This window comes from Scyliorhinus torazame, chromosome 3, assembly GCF_047496885.1.
Source record: "Scyliorhinus torazame isolate Kashiwa2021f chromosome 3, sScyTor2.1, whole genome shotgun sequence".
NCBI lineage: Eukaryota > Metazoa > Chordata > Chondrichthyes > Carcharhiniformes > Scyliorhinidae > Scyliorhinus > Scyliorhinus torazame.
This window is the reverse complement of record NC_092709.1, coordinates 129,192-154,072: the sequence shown is the minus strand read 5'-3', so window position 1 is coordinate 154,072 and position 24,881 is coordinate 129,192. Positions and strand designations below refer to the sequence as shown.

General features: G+C 47.1%; 1 protein-coding gene across 2 annotated transcripts in view; it reads left to right on the top strand.

Annotated features, from left to right (window-relative positions):
• Positions 1 to 1,795, top strand: part of srp72 (signal recognition particle 72) — a 171,053-nt gene extending 169,258 nt beyond the window's left edge. For both annotated transcript variants that reach the window (XM_072495169.1, XM_072495170.1), the window contains exon 19: positions 1,297 to 1,795. In XM_072495169.1, the coding sequence (XP_072351270.1) occupies positions 1,297 to 1,465 (169 nt within the window). In that variant the 3' untranslated portion in view covers positions 1,466 to 1,795. The remainder of the gene's footprint in view (positions 1 to 1,296) is intronic.
• Positions 1,796 to 24,881: the final 23,086 nt, after the last annotated feature.

Here is a 24,881-nt window from a genome sequence, read left to right as displayed (position 1 = left end):
ATGAGAATGCCCCCATCATGCAAATTGGAAGAATTCGGAACAGTTCGAGCAGCTCCAAATTGGTCCTCCGTGCGACACATCAGCCGCAGAATTATATTCAACCATAATCTTTAACCATATAGCCTGACATTGACATGATGGGGGGGGGTGAGGACAGGATATCATCTCCACAAGGATTGTACTCTGATCACTTGTTCCAATATTGTCCTAGACAGATGCACCTGCGACAGGTAGGTTGGTGAAGGGTGAGATCAAGCAAGTTTACTATGAACAACAGGTCAGGGGACTGACCCTGGTTCAACATGGAGTGTTGGAGTGAATGCCAACCTGCTGACACCACAGCACGACCTTCATCCAAAAGTGAAAGCAGCAGGCCAGAACTTAGTGATCCTACAACCAACAGATTGGATCAGAACTCTGCAGTCCTGTCGTATCCAGTTGTGACTGGTGTGGACAACTAAGCAACTGACAGAGGTGGCTTCAAAAAACCCATTTCTTTTAAAAATAAATTTAGAGTACCCAGTTATTTTTTTCCAATTAAGGGGCAATTTAGCATAGTCAACCCACCTAACCTGCATATCTTTGGGTTGTGGGGGTGAAACCCACGCAGACATGGGGAGAATGTGCAAAATCCACACGGACAGTGACCCAGGGCCAGGATTTGAACCTGGGTCCTCAGCGCCGCAGTCCCAGTGCTAACCACTGCGCCACATGCCACTCCTAAAAAAAACATTTCTCAAAGGTGGAGTTCAGCACATCAGTGCAAAAGGAAAAGCTGAAACGTTTGCACCATCATCAGCCAGAAGTGCCATGTGCATAGTCTCTCAGGGCCTCCTTCTGAAGTTCCCACTAGTCTTCAGCCAATTGAATTCACTCCAATGATATCAAGAAACAGCTGAAAGCACTGGATGCCGCAAAGACTGTGGAGTCTTGTCAACATCCTGACAATAGTACACCAGAATTGTGTTCCAGACTAGCTGTACCCCGAGCCAAACTATTCCAGTACAGCTACATCACTGGCATATACCCAACAATGTGGAAAATTGCCCAAAGTAAAAAATGTAGTTCAGTACAAGTATCACAACTTGTAATCTCCTAATTTACAATCCGAGTATTTCTAGCTCGTGTTAATTATCAAGAAAACCCACTGTTGGGATTTCCCAAGATTCTTGCACCTCTTAAACCAGTTTAATAAATTTTACACATGATGTTTATATTGCCCCTGTAAGTAAATGATTGAATGTGTTTATTCTACTTTAAAGCCCATGTTAATGATTGCTCTGCTTTTTACTCCAGTGATGCTAGCAAGACTGTGAGTAGCCCTCCCACATCTCCACGACCTGGAACTGCAGCAGCAGCTGCATCTTCCAGCAACATTGTGCCTCCTCGGCAACAGAAACCTTCTGCTGCCTCAAAGAAAAAACAGCAGCAAAAAAAGAAAAAGAGTGGAAAAGGGGGATGGTGACACTCAGATTGTGGAATATGTGATGGTGACCACCATCGAATTGTGGGGTTCATGTTTTGCATCTGCCTAGAGACCGTTAAATCTTAATCAGCGTATGATGTATTGGAAGCTTTAATAATAAAGGACTTTATGTGTAAGTCATTTGTGTTTGAATGTTTAATTTATACCAGATGCTGTCACCTATACCGGTACTTAGGCAATTCTTTTTTAGCTTAAGAATTCCCTGTTTGGTTCTCATATCAGTATGCATCTTTATCCAAATTGCGATTGTTTAATGAAGCTTCAAACAGGATTGTTACCAGAATCTTAAAATAAAGTTTACATGCAAAACTTATGTTGTGCTTATTTAGTCATGATGTGGAGATGCCGGCGTTGGACTGGGGTGAGCACAGTACGAAGTCTTACAACACCATGACTTATTTAGTCATGTCACTGCACTGTTCCATTGCTCATCAAAACTGATTAAATGTAAGTGCTCACTTGCTCACCTGAGCCCCAGGTTTGCAAGAATGGCAATGCCAGATTTCAAAATGAAAGATTAAAGTCTAAATTCTGCAGGGTTTCCGGAAGTAGCCAGATTAATGGAAATATACAGGCAAATCTTCAATGCAGTACAAGTATTCAAAAGCAAGATTCTCCCTTAATTCTATAGTGATCTTGCCCAAAGCAAATGTTAAATTATGATCTTCAATCATCAATCATGTGCTGCATTGCAAACTTACGGAAGCTTTGTAACGCATTAGATAAATTAGGATTAGTAAAAACATTTCAACTACCAGTAATTCACAATTTTATTGATATAAGTTGTTGGGAAAAATGGGTTTTAAAAATTGCAGTTTTAAAATGAAAAAGACATTTATATAATATAATTTTTATTAGTGTCACAAGTAGGCTTACGTTAACACTGCAATGAAGTTACTGTGAAAATCCCCCAGTCGCCACATTCCAGGATCTGTTCGTGTACACTGAGGGAGAATTCAGAATGTCCAAATTACCTAACAGAACGTCTTTTAGGACTTCTGGGAAGAAACCGGAGCACCCGGAGGAAACCCACGCAGTCACGGGGAGAATGTGTAGAATTCGCACAGACTACTGCGGGAGGACACCTCGCAAGGCTCATGCAGCGAAGCAATATGGGTAGAGTTCAGGAATAGGAAGGGTGCAGTCACAATGTTGGGGCTTTACTGCAGGCTTCCCAACAGCCAGCGGGAGATAGAGGAGCAGGTATGTAGCAAGATTTTGGATAGGTACAAAAGCAGCAGGGTTGTGATTTTAACTTCCATATTGACTGGGACTCAGTGCAAGGGGCTTGGATGGGACAGAGTTTGTAAGAAGCAATATGTAAATAGTCCAACTCGGGAAGGGGCCGTACTGGATCTGGTATTGGAGAATGAGCCCAGCTAGATGGTTGAAGTTTCAGTAGGGGAGCATTTTGTGAACAGTGACCATAATGCAGTAAGTTTACGGTACTGTTGGATAAAGATAAGAGTAGTCCTTGGGTGAAGATGCTAAAATTGGGGGATGGCTAATTATAACAATATTAGGCAGGAATTGAAGAATCTAGATTTGGGGCAGATGTTTGAGGGTAAATCAACATCTGGCATGTGGGAGGCTTTCAAATGCCAGTTGATAGGAATTCAGGACCAGCATGTTCCTGGATAAGTAACAAGTTTCAGGAATCTTGGATAATGAGAGATATCATGAGCCTTGTCAAAAAGAAAAAGGAAGCATTTGTAAGGGCGAGAAGGCTGGAAACAGATGAAGCCTGTGAGGAATACAAGTAGGAAGGAACTAAAGCAAGAAGTCAGGAGGGCTAAAAGGGGTCATGAAAAGTCATTGACAAACACGATTAAGGAAAGCCACATATATTAAGAACAAGAGGGTTGGCCCACTTGAAGACGGGAGGGAATTTATGCGTGGATCCAGAGGAAATGGACTAGGTATTAACATAACATGGAACTTAAGCAAGGAGTCAGGAGGGCTAGAAGGGGTCACGAAAAGTCATTGGCAAATAGGGTTAAGGAAAATCCCAAGGCTTTTTACACGTACATAAAAAGCAAGAGGGTAGCCAGGGAAAGGGTTGGCCCACTGAAGGATAGGCAAGGGAATCTATGTGTGGAGCCAGAGGAAATGGGCGAGGTACTAAATGAATACCTTGCATCAGTATTCACCAAAGAGAAGGAATTGGTGGATGTTGAGTCTGGAGAAGGGGGTGTAGATAGCCTGGGTCACATTGTGATCCAAAAAGACAAGGTGTTGGGTGTCTTAAAAAATATTAAGGTAGATAAGTCCCCAGGGCCTGATGGGATCTACCCCAGAATACTGAAGGAGGCTGGAGAGGAAATTGCTGAGGCCTTGACAGAAATCTTTGGATCCTCGCTGTCTTCAGGGGATGTCCCGGAGGACTGGAGAATAGCCAATGTTGTTCCTCTGTTTAAGAAGGGTAGCAAGGATAATCCCGGGAACTACAGGCCGGTGAGCCTTACTTCAGTGGTAGGGAAATTACTGGAGAGAATTCTTCGAGACAGGATCTACTCCCATTTGGAAGCAAATGGACGTATTAGTGAGAGGCAGCACGGTTTTGTGAAGGGGAGGTCGTGTCTCACTAACTTGATAGAGTTTTTCGAGGAGGTCACAAAGATGATTGATGCAGGTAGGGCAGTAGATGTTGTCTATATGGACTTCAGTAAGGCCTTTGACAAGGTCCCTCATGGTAGACTAGTACAAAAGGTGAAGTCACACGGGATCAGGGGTGAGCTGGCAAGGTGGATACAGAACTGGCTAGGTCATAGAAGGCAGAGAGTAGCAATGGAGGGATGCTTTTCTAATTGGAGGGCTGTGACCAGTGGTGTTCCACAGGGATCAGTGCTGGGACCTTTGCTCTTTGTAGTATATATAAATGATTTGGAGGAAAATGTAACTGGTCTGATTAGTAAGTTTGCAGACGACACAAAGGTTGGTGGAATTGCGGATAGCGATGAGGACTGTCGGAGGATACAGCAGGGTTTAGATTGTCTGGAGACTTGGGCGGAGAGATGGCAGATGGAGTTTAATCCGGACAAATGTGAGGTAATGCATTTTGGAAGGTCTAATGCAGGTAGGGAATATACAGTGAATGGTAGAACCCTCAAGAGTATTGAAAGTCAAAGATCTAGGAGTACAGGTCCACAGGTCATTGAAAGGGGCAACACAGGTGGAGAAGGTAGTCAAGAAGGTATACGGCATGCTTGCCTTCATTGGCCGGGGCATTGAGTATAAGAATTGGCAAGTCATGTTGCAGCTGTATAGAACCTTAGTTAGGCCACACTTGGAGTATAGTGTTCTATTCTGGTCGCCACACTACCAGAAGGATGTGGAGGCTTTCGAGAGGGTGCAGAAGAGATTTACCAGAATGTTGCCTGGTATGGAGGGCATTAGCTATGAGGAGCGGTTGAATAAACTCGGTTTGTTTTCACTGGAACGAAGGAGGTTGAGGGGAGACCTGATAGAGGTATACAAAATTATGAGGGGCATAGACAGAGTGGATAGTCAGAGGCTTTTCCCCAGGGTAGAGGGGTCAATTACTAGGGGGCATAGGTTTAAGGTGAGGGGCAAGGTTTAGAGTAGATGTACGAGGCAAGTTTTTTACACAGAGGGTAGTGGGTGCCTGGAACTCGCTACCAGAGGAGGTAGTGGAAGCAGGGACGATAGGGACATTTAAGGGGCATCTTGACAAATATATGAATAGGATGGGAATAGAAGGATACTGACCCAGGAAGTGTAGAAGATTGTAGTTTAGTCGGGCAGCATGGTCGGCACGGGCTTGGAGGGCCGAAGGGCCTGTTCCTGTGCTGTACATTTCTTTGTTCTTTGGAACAGTACAGCACAGAATAGGCCCTTCGGCCCTCGATGTTGTGCCGAGCCTTGTCCGAAACTGAAATCAAGCTATCCCACTCCCTGTCATTCTGGTGTGCTCCATGTGCCTATCCAATAACCGCTTGAAAGTTCCTAAAGTGTCTGACTCCACTATCACAGCAGGCAGTCCATTCCACACCCTAACCACTCTCTGAATAAAGAACCTACCTCGGACATCCCTCCTATATCTCCTACCCTGAATCGTATAGTTACGCTCCCTTGTAACATCCACCTGAGGAAATAGTCACTGAACATCCACTCTATCCCCCTCATCATCTTATAAACCTCTATTAAGTCGCCTGTCATCTTCCTCCGCTCCAAAGAGAAAAGCCCTAGCTCTTTCAACCTTTCCTCATAAGACCTATCGTGCAAACCAGGCAGCATCCTGGTAAATCTCCTTTGCACCCTTTCCAATGCTTCCACATCCTTCCTATAGTGAGGTGACCAGAACCGCACACAATACTCCAAATGTGGTCTCACCATGGTCACGTACAGTTGCAGCATAATCCCACGGCTCTTAAACTCAAGCCCCCTGTTCATTAACGCTAACACACTATAGGCCTTCTTCACAGCTCTATCCACTTGAGTGGCAACCTTCAGAAATCTGTGGACATGAACCCCAAGATCTCGCTGTTCCTCCACATTCCTCCGAACCCTGCCGTTGACCCTGTAATCTGCATTCAAATTTTTCCTACCAAAATGAATCACCTCGCACTTATCAGGGTTAAACTCCATCTGCCATTTTTTGGCCCAGCTCTGCATCCTATCAATGTCTCATTGCAGCCTACAACAGCCCTCCACCTCATCTACTACTTCACCAATTGTTGTTGCTGAATCCGTGTTGACTATCCCGGATTAAGCTGCATCTTTCCAAATGGTCATAAATCCTATCCTTCAGGACCTTTTCCATTAACTTACCGACCACCGAAGTAAGACTAACCGGCCTATAATTACCAGGGTCATTCCTATTCCCTTTCTTGAACAGAGGAACACCATTCGCCACTCCACACCTCCGGCACTATCCCCGTGGACAGTGAGAACCCAAAGATCAAAGCCAAAAAGGCTCTGCAATCTCATCCCTTGCCTCCCAAAGAATCCTAGGATATATTCCATCTGGCCCAGAGGACTTGTCGACCCTAAGGTTTTTCAAAATTGCTAAAACATCCAGCCTACCTGCCTGTATGACACTCTCATCCTCAAAAAACATGGTCCCTCTCCTTGGTGAACACTGAAGAAAAGTATTCATTCAACGCCTCTCCTATCTCTTCTGACTGCATGCACAAGTTCCCACTATTGTCCTTGACCGGCCCTAACCTCACCCTGGTCATTCTTTTATTTCTCACACAAGAGTAAAACGCCTTGGGGTTTTCCTTGATCCGACCCGCCAAGGACTTCTCATGCCCCATCCTAGCTCTCCTAAGCCCTTTTTTTAGCTCATTCCTTTCTACCTTGTAACCCTCAAGCGACCCTACTGAACCTTGTTTTCTCATCCTTACATACGCTTCCTTTTTCCTCTTGACAAGACATTCAACCTCTTGTGAACCATGGTTCCCTCACACAGCCATTTCCTCCCTGCCTGACAGGGACATACCTATCAAGGACACACAGTATTTGTTCCTTGAACAAGCTCCACTTTTCATTTGTGCCTTTCCCTGACAGTTTCTATTCCCATCTTCTGCTCCCTAATTCTTGCCTAATCGCATCATAATTACCCCTCCCCCAATTATATACCTTGCCCTGCCGTATGGCCCTATCCCTCTCCCTCTCCATTGCAATAGTGAAAGACACCGAATTGTGGTCACTATCTCCAAAGTGCTCTCCCACAAACAAATCTAACACTTGGCCCGGTTCATTACCCAGTACCAAATCCAATGTGGCACCACCTCTTGTCGGCTTATCCACATATTGTGTCAGGAAACCCTCCTGCACACACTGTACAAAAACTGCCCCATCCGAACTGTTCGACCTATAGAGGTTCCAATCAATATTTGGAAAGTTAAAGTCAAAGTGAGTACTTTGCATCAGTATTCACCAAAGAGAAGGACTTGATGGATGTTGAGTCAGAGGAAGGGTGTCTAGATAGTTTGAGTCACATTATAATCAAAAAGGTGTTGGGAGTCTTGAAAAATATTACGGTAGGTAAGTTCCCAGGGCCTGATGATGGTTGAGTGAGAGGCAGGATTGGCAGCTCAACATCCCGGGATATAGAATCTTCAGGCAAGACAGAGGAGGGGGTAAAAGAAGAGGCAGTTGCTGTAGTAAGGAGTGATGATATCTTGGCAGGGGCATCAAATGGAGCTTTGTGGATAGAGCTTAGGAATAAAAAAGGTACAGCTATGTTGCTAGGTGTTTATTATAGACCCTCAGATAGCGGGACATTGAGCAGCAAATATGTGTGCAATTCGCAGAGGTAGGTAAAAATAATGAGGGTAATTATATTAGCTGATTTCACCTTTCCCAAAATTAATTGGGATAGCCATCGTCTTAAGGGCTGAGATGGAGTAGAGTTCTTAAAATGTATATCAGAGAACCTTTTACCTCAATATGTAGAAGGCAGTACGGTAGCACAAGTGATTAGCACTGTGGCTTCACAGCGCCAGAGTCCCAGGTTCGATTCCCTGCTGGGTCACTGTCTGTGCGGATAAAAGTGCCCTTAGTGACCAAAGAAAATAGGTTAGGAGGGGTTATTGGGTTACGGGGATAGGGTTGAAGTGAGGGCTTAAGTGGGTCGGTGCAGACTCGATGGGCCGAATGGCCTCCTTCTGCACTGTATGTTCTATGTCTAACAAGGAACAGTGCAGGGTTGGACTAAATTCTAGGGAATGAAGCCAGACAGGTGGTTGATGTGTTGTTGGGGGAGGATTTTAGTGATAGCGACCACAATTTGGATCAATTCAAATGTTATGGACAAAGAAATAGATAAGTTGCAAAAAAAAAGGTTTTGGATTGAGAGAGAGTAGATTTTAACAGAATAAGGCAGGATCTGGCCAAGGTAGACTGGAAAGACATATTTGCGGGGAAATCTACAGAAGAGCAGTGGAGGGCGTTCAAAGCTGAAATGCAGAGGATACAGGCTGTTGCTGACCTGCTGTTGTCTCTTAATTTGGCTCTGTTTAATTACAAAGAACAAAGAAATGTACAGCACAGGAACAGGCCCTATGGCCCTCCAAGCCTGTGCCGACCATGCTGCCCGTCTAAACTACAATCTTCTACACTTCCTGGGTCCGTATCCCTCTATTCCCATCCTATTCATGTGTTTGTCAAGATGCCCCTTAAATGTCACTATCATCCCTGCTTCCACCACCTCCTCCGGTAGCGAGTTCCAGGCACTCACTACCCTCTGCGTAAAACACTTGCCTCGTACATCTACTCTAAACCTTGCCCCTCTCACCTTAAACCAATGCCCCCGAGTAATTGACCCCTCTACCCTGGGGAAAAGCCTCTGACTATCCACTCTGTCTATGCCCCTCATAATTTTGCAGACCTCTATCAGGTCGCCCCTCAACCTCCATCGTTCCAGTGAGAACAAACCAAGTTTATTCAACTGCTCCTCATAGCTAATGCCCTCCATACCAGGCAACATCCTGGTAAATCTCTTCTGCACCCTCTCTAAAGCCTCCACATCCTTCTGGTAGTGTGGCGACCAGAATTGAACACTATACTCCAAGTGTGGCCTAACTAAGGTTCTATACAGCTGCAACATGACTTGCCAATTCTTATATTCAATGCCCCGGCCAATGAAGGCAAGCATGCCGTATGCCTTCTTGACTACATTCTCCACCTGTGTTGCCCCTTTCAGTGACCTGTGGACCTGTACTCCTAGATCTCTCTGACTTTCAATACTCTTGAGGGTTCTACCATTCACTGTATATTCCCTACCTGCATTAGACCTTCCAAAATGCATTACCTCACATTTGTCCGGATTAAACTCCATCTGCCATCTCTCCGCCCAAGTCTCCAAACAATCTAAATCCTGCTGTATCCTCTGACAGTCCTCATCGCTATCCGCAATTCCACCAACCTTTGTGTCGTCTGCAAACTTACTAATCAGACCAGTTACATTTTCCTCCAAATCATTTATATATACTACAAACAGCAAAGGTCCCAGCACTGATCCCTGTGGAACACCACTGGTCACAGCCCTCCAATTAAAAAAGCATCCTTCCATTGCTACCCTCTGCCTTCTATGACCTAGCCAGTTCCGTATCCACCTTGCCAGCTCACCCCTGATCCCGTGTGACTTCACCTTTTGTACTAGTCTACCATGAGGGACCTTGTCAAAGGCCTTACTGAAGTCCATATAGACAACATCCACTGCCCTACCTGCATCAAGCATCTTTGTGACCTCCTCGAAAAACTCTATCAAGTTAGTGAGACACGACCTCCCCTTCACAAAACCATGCTGCCTCTCACTAATACGTCCATTTGCTTCCAAATGGGAGTAGATCCTATCTCGAAGAATTCTCTCCAGTAATTTCCCTACCATTGAAGTAAGACTCACCGGCCTGTAGTTCCCTGGATTATCCTTGCTACCCTTCTGAAACAGAGGAACAACATTGGCTATTCTCCAGTCCTCCGGGACATCACCTGAAGACAGTGAGGATCCAAAGATTTCTGTCAAGGCCTCAGCAATTTCCTCTCCAGCCTCCTTCAGTATTCTGGGGTAGATCCCATCAGGCCCTGGGGACTTATCTACCTTAAGGTTTTTTAAGACGCCCAACACCTCGTCTTTTTGGATCTCAATGTGACCCAGGCTATCTACACACCCTTCTCCAGACTCAACATCTACCAATTCCTTCTCTTTGGTGAATACTGATGCAAAGTATTCATTTAGTACCTTGCCCATTTCCTCTGGATCCACACATAGATTCCCTTGCCTATCCTTCAGTGGGCCAACCCTTTCCCTGGCTACCCTCTTGCTTTTTATGTACGTGTAAAAAGCCTTGGGATTTTCCTTAACCCTATTTGCCAATGACTTTTCGTGACCCCTTCTAGCCCTCCTGACTCCTTGCTTAAGTTCCTTTCTACTTTCCTTATATTCCACACAGGCTTCGTCTGTTCCCAGCCTTTTAGCCCTGACAAATGCCTCCTTTTTCTTTTTTGACAAGGCCTACAATATCTCTCGTCATCCAAGGTTCCCGGAAATTGCCGTATTTATCCTTCTTCCTCACAGGAACATGCCGGTCCTGTATTCCTTTCAACTGACACTTGAAAGCCTCCCACATGTCAGATGTTGATTTGCCCTCAAACATACGCCCCCAATCTAGGTTCTTCAGTTCCCGCCTAATATTGTTATAATTAGCCTTCCCCCAATTTAGCACATTCACCATAGGACCACTCTTATCCTTGTCCACCAGCACTTTAAAACTTACTGAATTGTGGTCACTGTTCCCGAAATGCTCACTGTTCCTGAAACTTCTACCACCTGGCCAGGCTCATTCCCCAATACCAGGTCCAGTATCGCCCCTTCCCTAGTTGGACTGTCTACATGTTGTTTTAAGAAGCCCCGCTGGCTCTTGGGAGGCCTGTAGTAAACCCCCAACATTGTGACTGCACCCTTCTTATTCCTGACCTCTACCCATATAGCCTCACAGCCCTCTGAGGTGTCCTCCCGTAGTACAGCTGTGATATCCTCCCTAACCAGTAGCGCAACTCCGCCACCCCTTTTACATCCCCCTCTATCCCGCCTGAAACATCTAAATCCTGGAACGTTTAGCTGCCAATCCTGCCCTTCCCTCAACCAGGTCTCTGTAATGGCAACAACATCATAGTTCCAAGTACTAATCCAAGCTCGAAGTTCATCTGCCTTACCCGTAATACTTATTGCATTAAAACATATGCACATCAGGCCACCAGACCCGCTGTGTTCAGCAACTTCTCCCTGTCTGCTCTGCCTCAGAGCCACACTGTCCCTATTCCCTACTTCTCCCTCAATGCTCTCACCTTCTGACCTATTGCTCCCGTGCCCACCCCCCTGCCATACTAGTTTAAACCCTCCCGTGTGACACTAGCAAACCTTTGCTCAAAAACCTTTGCTTTACGTTTTCTCAAGAGTCACCAGGTATCTTTCGATACCACCACAAGCTTCAAAACTGAATACTGATCAAAGATTCGATACACCAGTTAGTAAGTTCAAAAGCAATGCTCATTTATTTACACAAAGTCAAATCTACTCATGCATAAAACTCTACAACCTAAACTATCATTATTACTAAAAGCCTATAATTAGCTTCGGGTGCCCACTCAGTCAGAGTAACAATGGCCGTTGCTCGGTTCTGAGGCTGCTGGGTTGAGCTGTTTACAGGATAGCAACTAGGAGCGTCTATCTCATAGCGTGCATTGACTTGGAACTTACTTGGTCTGGAGTAGCTTTGGCAGGTCTCTCCTCACTGAGAGCCAAGGCCAAGAGAGAGATTCTCTCTTGGGGAGTCCTTTTTATACCCAAAAGGGCTTTGCGCGCTTTTGGTCGGGCCTTGAACTTGGCCCCAATTAATTGGGTCATTTCCCAATCGTCCTTATCGATTTCCCTCCGATAGAGGGGTGGGTTCCCTGATTGCTGGGCGTGTCCTAGGTGGCCGATGGTTTGCTTTGTTTTAGTCTCCTCTGGCGTCGAGGTGTTTGTTTTAGCATTGTTTACCTAAATGTTGCCTTTTGTTCCCGGAGATAGCTCATTAGTATACAGATGGTTCTGCAGTACCGGTCTTGTCTGAGAGCTACAGCTCTAATCAACAGACAGACCTTGCACCTGCTTGTTTCTTAGCATTGTCCAATTTTCCCTGCATTCTTTGCGAGTGTCCATTTTGTAATCGGGACGTGGCCATCCCAGATGGCTACAGCCCCTCCTTGTGATCCTCAACGCGAAGCGTCGTCTTTGTCCTCTAACCAATCGGGGCACCCATAATCAGGCTCTACTCTGCCCTATCCTATGAAACACAATTTTACCTAAATCATTTTAAATACATACATTATTATAAAACTCTATGGGGCGCTATGACATTAATGCATGCATTACAGAAAAATACAAAACTGGGACCTCTAACCTCTGGGGTTCCTGAGGTTCCGGAGTTCTATGAACACAAGCATAATAGCTGTTATTATTTTGCTTAAGATCTCGTATGTCTGTCTGTCTGTCGTTTGTTGCCAATTTCCCTTTATAATTGGTCACAATCTGTGACTCCCTCATTTTTTTAAAAACCAAATATTTGGGACAAGACATCCGAGAAAAATACTGACATAGTGCGAGCTGTCTCGCAGTCTTTCCGGTCTACCATCCTAGTGTTTGAGGATGTAAATAGCATTTGGAAGCAACCTAAGGGTTGCCAAAACCAAACAAAAGAATTTCAAACTGAAAGTGCCAAAATGGGGTGTGTATGGGCCGCAGTGGGTAAGAAATGGGTGGAATCCCTGGGTAGGACGGTGATCAATGCCGTTTGTGCTCTACCCGACGTAGCTGACCAGAGGAGGTCCTCAGGCAGGGCGGGGACCAGTGCCGTTTCTCCACTGCCTGAGCAGGAACGGGCAAGACTGTGGTCGTCGTGGGGGTTGCCCTGTTGTCTGCTGACAAACCTGTACTTCTAAACTGGTTTCTGTTGACAAACTAGTTCCTCTGAACTGCTGTCTGGGGACAAACTTGTTCCATTAACTGCCAGGGGCATTAAAGGAGTGGTGACGTGGGGCTGTGAAAAAGTTTCAAGTTTACAAACAACACTTAACATTAACACTAACGAACAAACATACAACAAACATGGTGCAGGTTCCATCAGAAAGCACATCGTATCTCTCCATCGGTTCCTTTTTTCCATTATCTGGACACCTCCCTGCTCAATAGCGAACAGGGTCGCAAAGGGATTTGTTTGGTGGGAGTCAGACTCTATGTCATCATCTTCTCCCGGCTGCCAAATTCTTGACTGTAGTAACCGTGCTAAAGCTGCTTGGGCGAATTGGGGTCCATCTCATCATTCCGGATGAGCCTGAACGAATCATCTTGGTCCCAGAATCGTGCGTCGAGGTTGGAGCTACTAGGTTTCAATCCGTAATCGTTGGGCGGTGGGTCTGGGTCAGGGGCTTTGATATATGTAATCTCGAAGGGGTCAGTGGAATCATGCTCGGATTCGCTGGGAGTGGGGCCTGGTACAGGGGAATAATCATAACATGGTGTGCTGTGGCTAGTGTCATCGTGATCGCTATCACTGTCGCTGTCGCTGCTGGTTGAGGGAAGGGAGAGGCGGAGTTGTGCCTCTGGGGGTGGAGTTGAAGTCATGTCTGAGGACGGGCTGGACTGGTTGGGGGAGGGTAGGAAAACGTCATCTGAGGGCAGGGCGTGCTCGTCTGCTGATGCGAGCAGGATGTGGTGTGTGTGGCTATACTGCGAGCCATAAGCCTTGAGCTGGTTTATGTGAAACCACACAGACTTGCCATTGGGATATGTGATCTTGTATACCGAGGGGCTGACTTTGTCCGAAATGGAGTATGGTCCGGAGAACTTAGGGGAAAGGAGTGAGCTGGGGTTGTGTAGGGAAAGCATCACTTGCTGCCCTACTGCAAACTCAGTGGCGTGTACTGTTTTGTCAAAACAAGCCTTGCTCTATTTCTTCCTGGTTCCAAGTCTCACTGCTGCTGCGAGTTGGGCTGCCTTTATGTTCTCTAACAATTGTTGAACCGCATTTTCATGCGTGAAGGCTGTGACATCGGGGCTGACCAAATCCAGTCCTAATAAATACTCTGTCCCTTTCATGGGGCGTCCGGTCAAGAGGGTGTGGGGGTGTATCCTGTGGATGTGGATACCGTGTTCCTTATAAACATAAAGCAAATGGGAGAACTGAATCCCAGGTGCTGTTATTCTGCTGTACCATTTTCCTGAGGGTGGCTTTTAATGTCCTGTTCATCCTCTCTACAATACCACTTGACCGGGGGTGGTATGCAATGTGAAACTTTTGTCGAATGCCGAAAATCGTGAGGACGTTTTTCATTACACGTACTGTGAAATTGGAGCCTTGATCAGATTCTATACTGCGGAGGAGGCCCCATCTTGTAAAGATGTGCTGTGTTCGTATTTTAGCTGTTGTCTTGGCCGTATTAGGTCTCGATGGAAATGCTTCCACCCATTTTGTGAAGGTGTCGATGACCACCAACACATACTTATAACCATTTCTGCAAGGGGATAGGGGTCCTATCTAGTCTATCTGTAGATTTGTCCAGGGTCCATTAACGGGAACGGTATGACTAAGTTGAGCCTTTTTTGCATATCTGTCCGGATTGTTCTGGGCACAGTTCCAGCAATTCTCTATGTAGTGGGTTACATCGGGTTTTAAATCAGGCCACCAGCCAAGCGGTCTGAGGTGGGTTAGGGTGGGTTCAATACCTTGGTGTCCATGATTGTCATGGAACTGACAGATGATCTGGTTCCTGTCTTGGCTGGGAACTATATAAATGCCATCCTTTAAAACACACCGTCATGTGTGGTTATTGCATTCTTGTATTTATCATACGGGGCTGGGAAGGTACCCTTTAAAACTTCCCTGAGTTTCTCGTCCTCTTTCTGTGCCTTCGCTAGATCCTGAATATTGGTCTGTGAGACCTGAACTGCGTGTACTGGGGCGCTTTCAAGGGGGTTCCAAAAATAACCATGCCTGGAGCCTGCCTCCGCTAGGGCGTCTGCTTTAACGTTACCGGGGGGGAAGAACGGTGATGACGGCGAACTTTAATTATTCCATATTTTCTATCCTTCGCTGTCTCTAAGATATGACGGAGTAATGGGGCTGAGGGTAGGGGTTTACCGTCCGCGGAAACATATCCTCTCGTTTCCCACAGGGGTAGGAATTCCGCCAAACTATTGCATACATACAAGCTGTCCGAATAGATGTGTGCTGGGGTCGGGAACGAGTCGGAGTGGTCTACAATGTAAGCGATCGCTGCCAGTTCTGCTGCCTACGGGGCTAAGTGTCCTGGCAACTTTAGTGAAATCTCATCCAGGGCGCGTCCCTGCGCGTCTTCTACGTAAATACTGCAACCGGTGATTCTCTTTCCATTTAACACTGAGGAGGAGCCATCCACATAAATATTCAGGGGTGCGCACGTGTCTGTGGGCTGGGGTCTCTGGGGTGTACTACCTGTTTTCCTGGGAGGTGTCTTGGGTATAAATGGGCCTGTGTTCTGTTTCGTGGTGATGATCTCACATTCATGAGGGGTGCCTGCATACTGCAAATTATCGGCAAGGAAGGTGTGGGTCTTGGTTCTCTTTACCGTGATGTCCCGTCCCTGTAAAAGAAGGGTCCAACGGGCTGCGCAGATTTGGCTGACTGTGCCATCTTTAAGTCGGCCGTCTAACAATAGCTGTGTCGGGGTGTGATCTGTGAGGATGGTGATGGGATTGAGTCCTGTAATGTAGGCGAAGTACTGTACTGCCCAAAAAACTGCGAGCAGGTGCCTTTCACAGGCAGAAAATCCTTGCTCCACATGGTCTAACATGCGTGAGGCGTATGCTATGGGGCGTAATTGGTCATGGCGTTCCTGGAGGAGCACGGCCGAAAGGGTTCGGTCGGTGCTTGCTACCTCTATAGCGTACGGGGAATGTGGATCTGGGACCTGTAGTGCGGGGGCTGGGCTGAGGGCTCTTTTTAAAGCATCCACGGCATCTGGATGCTGTGGAAGCCATTCCCAAGGTGCCTGCTTCTTGAGAAGTTCGGATAGGGACGCTGCTTTAGTGGCAAAACCGTCAATATGGTTTCGGCAGTAACCAACTAGTCCTAAAAATGACCGGAGGGCTGAGACATTGTGGGTAAGGGGCAATTTGACGATCGAGTCAATTCTCACGTTTACCATGTGTGATCACTGTTCCCAAGTAAATCACTTTCTCTTTCAAAATTTGGGCCTTCTTGGGGTTGACTTTACAACCAATTTCTTTTCGGAGTCCTAGGAGTTCGGCAAGAAGCAAAATGTGCTCTCGCTTTGTGTCTGTCTGTAGTAACAAGTCGTCTACGTACTGGACCAGACAATGGGGGCGGGAAAATTTTGCTAATCCATTTGCCAGCTGTCGGTGGAAAATGGAGGGGGAGTTGTGGAAGCCTTGTGGAAGGCACGTCCATGTGTATTGTTGTCCTTGGAATGTGAAGGCAAATTTGTACTGGCACGCTTTATCCAATGGAATGGACCAAAAGCCGTTACTAATGTCCAAAACCGAAATTTTGTTTGACTGGAGTCCCTGTTTGAGCATGGTCTCGGGACTCGTGGCTATGGTGGGGGCTACTACTGGGGTTACTTTGTTCAGTTCCCGGTAATCAATGGTCAGTCGCCATGAGCTATCCGGTTTCCTGACGGGCCAAATTGGTGCGTTGCTTGTGGAGTCTACTGATCTGAGTACGCCTTGATCCAACAAACTCTCTATCACTTTGGAGATTTCTCCCTCTGCTTCCTGGGGAAATCCGTACTGCTTCTGGGGTCTGGGGTCGGGACCTGTAATGTTCACAAAGCCAGCCAATTTGCCAGTCGTGCTTGTGCTGTGCAAATGCCGCTTTGTGTTCCTGCAGGACTGCCCTAACCTGTTTGTCTGCACTAATGGCTCAAGGGTCGAACCAGAAGTCTCCTACTGAGCTAATGCTGTTTACGTATTCTCCTACTGTGAGCGTGGCCGGGGCTCGTGCTGCCTTTCCCATTTTCCATACACACTTGTTAACTGGGTCAAAACAAAGGTTGTGGGAGCTCATAAAATCGATCCCTAGGATATGTTCTGCTGTCTGGGGCAAATCAACCAAACCTACGGGGTTCTTAGTTGCAATGTTACCTATTTGTATCGCTACAGGGGCTGTGTTGTGTCCCTGTTGTAAATGACCTGTAAAACCGCTAAGTGTAATGGTGTCTGTTGTGGGCCACATGTCTTGTTGGAACATCGTGGAGGAATTGAGTGTGGTGCGGGACCCTCCTGTGTTCCAAAGAAATTCCACGGGTTGTCCCCGAACTTTGCCTGCTACTACCGGTCTACCGGACTTGTCCCAAAGGGTTTCGCAGACCCAAGTTGGGGAGCCCGACACCGTCAGTCGGTGCCGTTCGTGGCTGTACTCTTTGAACGGGCGCTATCGCTATGGATTGGCTTTGCCCTATTCTTGTTTAGGGTGCCTGTCTGTTGGTTTCTCTGCTGCTTTTGGGGCGCATTGCACTCTCGTGCAAAGTGTCCGAACTGTCCACAGTTGTAACATTCTTGAGCTTTGGGCTGGGGTGGGCTGTTCCTGCCCTCATTTACCCATGCGGAGTTATGGTGCACTTTAACTGGATTCATGTCTGCCTGCTTATGGGGTTCAGGGTGTACTAGCTAGATGGATAAAGAACTGGCTGGGCAACAGGAGACAGAGAGTAGTGGTGGAAGGGAGTGTCTAAAAATGGAGAAAGGTGACTAGTGGTGTCCAACAGGGATCTGTGCTCGGACCACTGTTGTTTGTGATGTACATAAATGATCTCTGGACGAATGTATAGGTGGTCTGATTAGCAAGTTTGCAGATGATACTAAGATTGGTGGAGTTGCAGATAGCGAGGAGGACTGTCAGAGAATACAGCAATATATAGATAGATTGGAGAGTTGGGCAGAGAAATGGCAGATGGAGTTCAATCCAGGCAAATGTGAGGTGATGCATTTTGGAAGATCTAATTCAAGAGCGGACTATACGGTCAATGGAAGAGTCCTGGGGAAAATTGATGTACAGAGAGATCTGGGAGTTCACGTCCATTGTACCCTGAAGGTGGCAACGCAGGTCAAGAAGGCATACAGCATGCTTGCCTTCATCGGACGGGATATTGAGTACAAGAGACGGCAGGTCATGTTACAGTTGTATAGGACTTTGGTTAGGCCACTTTTGGAATACTGCGTGCAGTTCTTGTCGCCACATTACCAGAAGGATGTGGATGCTTTCGAGAGGGTACAGAGGAGGTTCACCAGGATGTTGACTGGTATGGAGGGTGCTAGCTATGAAGAAAGGTTGAGTAGATTAGGATTGTTTTTGTAGGAAAGACGGAGGTTGAGGGGGGACCTGATTGAGGTCTGCAAAATTGTCTACAAAATGAGAGGTATGGACAGGGTGGATAGCAACAAACTTTTTCCAAGAGTGGGGGTGTCAATTACAAGGGGTCACGATTTCAAGGTGAGAGGGGGAAAGTTTAAGGGAGATGTGTGTGGAAAGTTTTTTACGCAGAGGGTGGTGGGTGCCTGGAACGCTTTGCCAGCGGAGGTGGTAGAGGCGGGCACGATAGCATCATTTAAGATGCATCTAGACAGATATATGAACGGGCGGGGAACAGAGGGAAGTAGATCCTTGGAAAATAGAAGACAGGTTTAGATAAAGGATCTGGATCGGCGCAGGCTGGGAGGGCCGAAGGGCCTGTTCCTGTGCTGTAATTTTCTTTGTTCTTTTTTGCTCTTCATCTGGTTTTATAAATGCGGTTTTGCTTTGGACTGATTGCTCCCAAGTGCGGGACAACCTTTTCAAAACCCATTTTTCATTGTGGGCCTCCTCTGAGGGGTCATAATTTGCACAAGCTTTCTGTCCTGCGTCTGTCGTGTGAGAGACTAGGATTCAAGTCCATTTGGCCATATTAACTGGGGACAAATGGGCGCGGGCTAACTCTCCGAAAACTGCTGTGAAGTGTATCCACAAGCGTCCAGCAAACGCTGTGGGTTGCTCTGTCTTCTTTTGCCTACACTTGTTTAGGCCTTCACGGGATCTCCTCTGTTATAGCCGATCACATCTAGGATCGCTGTGTGCTTCTCTTGGAGTGTGCCTCCTCCTGCATTCTGTGGGCCGGGTAGGGCTGCTACGACTGACGGGTCGAGGCTTAAAACTGTGAGCTTTACTTGCTCCTTTTTGCCCAGGCCGTACATGGTAGCTATTTGACTTTGACGAAAAATTGGTGGGGGTCTGATGTGGGAAGAAACGGTGTAATTTTTCCACACGCGTCCCGTAATTGGGTCACGGTTAACGGGATTGTATACAGGAAATCTGTGTTTCCTTCTGCTGCGGCCCTGCGGTGTGTGGTTACAGGATTCATGGGGGTGTGTTCTGCCTGTTCAGTCGGGGGTTGGGGTGCTTTTCTCTTTTGGGGTTTTTCTTGCGTATATGTCCCATGTACGTATCTGTGGGCAGTCTCATTTAACTCCTGCCAATCGGGGCCGTTTTCCTGGTCCAAACGTACTTTGAAACCCATTCTGGACAGACAGCAGAGGTTGTAATTCTGCAATTTGCTTCCGGCACTTTGCGTGGTCTACGGAGCTCTGCCTTTGTTCCGTCGTGGAAGTGTGGAGCGCTCGTAGGGCTGCTTTCAAATCATTGCACTGTTTTTGCAATTTCTCTACCTGTTGCTCGGTTTTGTGTCTTATCAAGACCGCACGTTGCGTGCCCTGGTAGGCCTTATCATATTGTGTCTGAAAACTACTCAAATCGGCGAGACAAGACTGGTGTGCCATCTTGGCATCATTCACCTCTCTGTCCCTTGCTGATTCTTTTAAATCTTTATTCTCTTTCTCTACTTAGCTCACATTTCCCTCACTATTTCTGTCTCTCTCCTCTATCTCTCTACGGGGCGTCCTAACGACCTCCTCTGTGCCTCGCAATTGTGCCAAGCAGGACACGATTGCCATCGGCTTGCGAGCTTTCCCTAAGCTCTTCTTGTGGATCTCTGACAGGTTCTCCCACCAAGTATGTCCTATACTCCCGGGACCTGTTTCATCATTCGCGCAGGATTCGCTCCAAAGGGGCCATCCTTTCCCTTTGAGGTACTTTCTGATGTCCTCTTCCCATATGGGACTCTGTCCTACTCTACTGGTCGCTGCGACCTCAAATTCCTGGGGGTTCATAAGGCGTTCCATTGCCTTCATTGCCATTTTCTCTATCTGGGTTCTCTACTGAATTTGGAACAGGGGGTGATAAAGTGGTGATGTAAACGCGGGTACGGCTTACACTAATTTCCGGCCTACAAAACTCCCGACAGTTTTACGCAACAAAATCTCTCAGGTTTACCTTATAACCCTGTTAGTACACATGCATTAACACACTTCCGAATCTCGGAGGCTTGATCAGTACTGTTCTTAAGCTTGTTTTTCTGTTTCCAATTGGATTCTCAATTCAAATTTGGATTCTCTCGGAGTGGTTAGGCCACTTCTAAGTCGAGTCCCAGCGGAGTCGCCAGTAAATGTTGCTAACTTGCTGTTGTCTCTTAATTTGGCTCTGTTTAATTACGTTTGCTCAGGTATCTTTCGATACCACCACAAGGTTCAAAACCGAATACTGATCAAAGACTCGATTCACCAGTTAGTAAGTTCAATACCAATGCTCATTTATTTACACACAGTCAAATCTACTCATGCATAAAACTCTACAACCTAAACTATCACTATTACTAAAAGCCTATACTTAGCTTCGGGTGCCCACTCAGTCAGAGTAACAATGGCTGTTGCTCGGTTCTGAGGCTGCTGGGTTGAGCTGTTTACAGGATAGCAACTAGGAGCGTCTATCTCGTAGCGTGCGTTGACTTGGAACTTACTTGGTCTGGAGTAGCTTTGGCAGGTCTCTCCGCGCCAAGAGCCAAGGCCAAGAGAGAGATTCTCTCTTGGGGAGTCCTTTTTATACTCGAAAGGGCTTCGCGCGCTTTTGGGCGGGCCTTGAACTTGGCCCCAATTAATTGGGCCGTTTCCCAATTGTCCTTATCGATTTTCCTCCAATAGAGGGGTGGGTTCCCTGGTTGCTGGGCGTGTCCTAGGTGGCCGTTGGTTTGCTTTGTTTTAGTCTCCTCTGGCGCCGGGAAGTCTGTCTTAGCATTGTTTACCTAAATGTTACCCTTTTGTCCCCGGAGAAGGCTCATTAGTATGTAGATGGTTCTGCAGTCTCGGTCTTGTCTGGGAGCTATAGCTCCAATCAACAGACAAACCTTGCACCTGCTTGCTTTCTCGGTATTGTCCTGTTTTCCCTGCATTCTTTGCAAAGTGTAATCGGGACGTGGCCATCCCAGATGGCTACAAGGCCCAACATGTTCCCTCTCAGGTAATAGGAAGGTGCAAACAAACCCAGAGAACCATGGGTGACCAGAGATATTCAGAATACAATGAGAAGGAAAAGAGAGGCTTTTAACAACTATAAGGAGAACAAGTCTGCAGCGGCATTCGCGGACTACAGAAAGTGCAGGATGGAGCTTAAGAAATCAATTAGGCGAGCAAAGAGGGGATATGAGAAAGCTCTGGCTGGTAAAAGTAGAGAATATCCCAAGATATTCTATAAGTATCTCAATGGGAAGAGGATAACTGAGGGTTATCCTTAGGGCAGTATGGTAGCACAAGTGGCTAGCACTGTGGCTTCATAGCGCCAGGGTCCCAGGTTAGATTCGCCACTGGGACACTGTCTGTGCAGAGTCTGCACATTCGCCCCATGTCTGTGTGGGTTGCCTCCGGGTGCTCCGGTTTCCTCCCACAGTCCAAAGACGTGCAGGTTAGGTGGATTGGCCATGATAAATTGCCATTAATGACCAGAAAAATGAGGAGGGGTTATTGGGTTAAGGGGTTAGGGTGGAAGTGAGGGCTTAAGTGGGTCGGTGCAGACTTGATGGGCCGAATGGCAACCTGCACTGTATGTTCTATGTTCTATAACCAGGGAAATGGTAGGGCCCATTGTTGCTGATTTTCTCCTTGGTTCAATTGCTCTATTTTATTACCTTTGCTCTCGAGTCGCCAGGTATCTTTATGATACCACCACGAGGTTCAAGTCCGAGTAATGATCAATAACCCAATACACCAATTAGTAAGATTTAAATCGAAGCACATTTATTATACACAGTAATCGCTACTCATGCACAAATTCTACGTCTAAGCTACTTCTACAACTAACAGGCCAATACTTAACTTTGAACTGGCCCACCAGGTCAGGGGAACAAATGGCCTTTCGTTCGGGTTCTGAGTCTGCGGGATTCGAAGTTGGTGCAGATTGGTAGCTCGGAGCGCCTATCTCGTAGCAAGCGTTGAATTAAGACTCACAGGCTTCGGTGAACACTGGAGCCACTGCACCGGTCACGGTCAATGTTGGTTTGTGTTGCTGAGTGACCTGGGCAGGACGCAGAGGTGAAGAAGAGAAGAGCGATTTGAACTTGGGGCTCAATTCTTATAGTCCCCAGGGGCTTCCCACCTTTAGGGGCGGACCCTGTACCTGGTCCCAAGTGATTGGACTTTGTCCCAATCGCTTAGTTCGATTTTCTCCAATACTGGAGCGGTTCCCTGATCGATGGGCGGTCTTGAGGTGCTCGTTCACCTCCTTTGTGTTGGCTCCTGCTGGCGCCGAGGAGTCTGGCTTTGCTTTGTGTGTCAAAATGTTACTTATTGTTCCCGGGGATTGCTCATCAGTATGCAGATGGCTGCTACTTTGTTATGCTGATGGCCGCTGGTATCGATGTTGTCTGGCTTTTGCAGAGGTAAATACACAGCAAACCTGCAGCCGCTTATTTCTGTCTTGTTGGCTGACTTTCCCATCAGCCTTTGCCATTCGCCATTTTAAATCGGGAGTTGGCCAATTTAGGTGGCTACACCATTAAGGACGAAGGGGGAAATCTGTGGGCAGAGCCAGGAGACATTGGTAGGGTGTAAATGAATATTTCACATCTGTTCACTCAATAAATGAGGAGGTAGATATGGAACTCGAGGAGAAAGACTGTGAGGTTCTTGAACAAATTGTCATAGGGAGTGACAAGGTATTGGTTGGCTTAAAAGTGGACAAATCTCATGGTCCGAATGAATTCATAGAATTTACAGTGCAGAAGGAGGCCATTTGGCCCATTGAGTCACCCTATCCAAATCCACACCTCCACCCTATCCCCACACCTAACCGTTTTTGGAGAAGGGCAATTTAGCGTGGCCAATCCACCTAATCCACCACAGTCCATCTTTGGACCGTGGGAGGAAACCGGAGCACCCGGAGGAAACCCACGCAGACACGGGGAGAACATGCAGACTCCGCACAGACAGTGACCCAAGCCACAAATCGAACCTGGGACCCTGGAGCTGTGAAGCAACTGTGCTAACCACTGTGCTACCCTGGAATTGTCTCCCAGGATGCTGTGGGAGGCGAGGGAGGAAATTGCCAGGGCTCTGACCCAAATTTTTAATTCCTCTCTAGCCACAGGGGAGGTGTCAGAGGACTGGAGAACAGCTAATGTGGTCCCACTGTTTAAGAAAGGTGATAGAGACACGCCAGGAAACTACAGACCACTGAGTCTCACGTTAGTGGTAGGGAAACTACTGGAGATTCTTTTTTTTAAATAAATTTAGAGTCCCCAATTCATTTTTTCCAATTAAGGGGCAATTGATGAAAATGAAATGAAATGAAAATCACTTATTGTCACGAGTAGGCTTCAATGAAGTTAATGTGAAAAGCCCCTAGTCGCCACATTCCGGCGCCTGTTCGGGGAGGCTGGTACGGGAATTTAGCGTGGCCAATCCACCTAGCCTGCACATCTTTCGGTTGTGGGGGTGAAACCCACGCAAATACGGGGAGAATGTGCAAACTCCACACGGGCAGCGACCCAGAGCCAGGATCGTACCTGGGACCTCAGCGCTGTGAGGCAGCAGTGCTAACCACTGCACCGTCGTGCTTGCCCCTACTGGAGAAGATTCTGAAGGAGAGAGGTCATGCCTAATAAATTTGATTGAATTTTTTGAGCATGTAACCAAGGTGACGGCAGTGCAGTTGACATAGTTTGCATGGATTTCAGCAAAGCCTTTGACAAGGTCCCACATGAGAGACTTATTAAGAAGGCAAATGCACATGGGATACAGGCTGATTTGATAAGGTGGATTCATAATTGGCTGAGGAGTAGGAGACAGAGGGTGATGACAGACGGCTGCTTTAGTGTCTGGAAGTCAGTGACCAGGAGTGTACCACAGGGATCCGTGTTGGGCTGCCTATTGTTTGTCGTTGAGGATGGTTTGCACACTTCCGGGTGCGGCGATGACCAGCTAAGTCGCACGTTTCGGCAGCTCCCGGTGGAACGGACTTTTGGGCTCTTGATAGGAGCCCCAACGGCAATTTTAACGGCAAAAAATACTGTGCAGTAATCCAGAAGGGAATACCCCCTGGACACGGATGGAAAAAAGAGAGGAAGGTGGCCGGATTGCGGTGGATCCTCTAGAGCAGCGGCCAGGAAGGCAGGCACAAAGCAAGATGGCGTCGGAAGGAGGCAATTTAATATGGGGCCCTGACCAACAAGAGTTCCTGCGGCGTTGCGTGGAAGAACTCAAAAAGGAGATGAAGAAGGAGCTGTTGGCCCCGATATTACAAGTGATTGAAGGGCTAAAGGAGGAGCAAAAGACCCAGGAACAGGAGCTTCGGGTCGTGAAGGCAAAGGCTGCTGAGAATGAGGACGACATACAGGGCCTGGTGGTGAAAACGGAGATGCACGAGGCACAACACAAAAGGTGTGTGGAAAGGCTGGAGGTGCTGGAGAATAATGCGAGGAGGAAGAATTTAAGGATTCTTGGTCTTCCCGAAGGTGTAGAAGGGGCGGA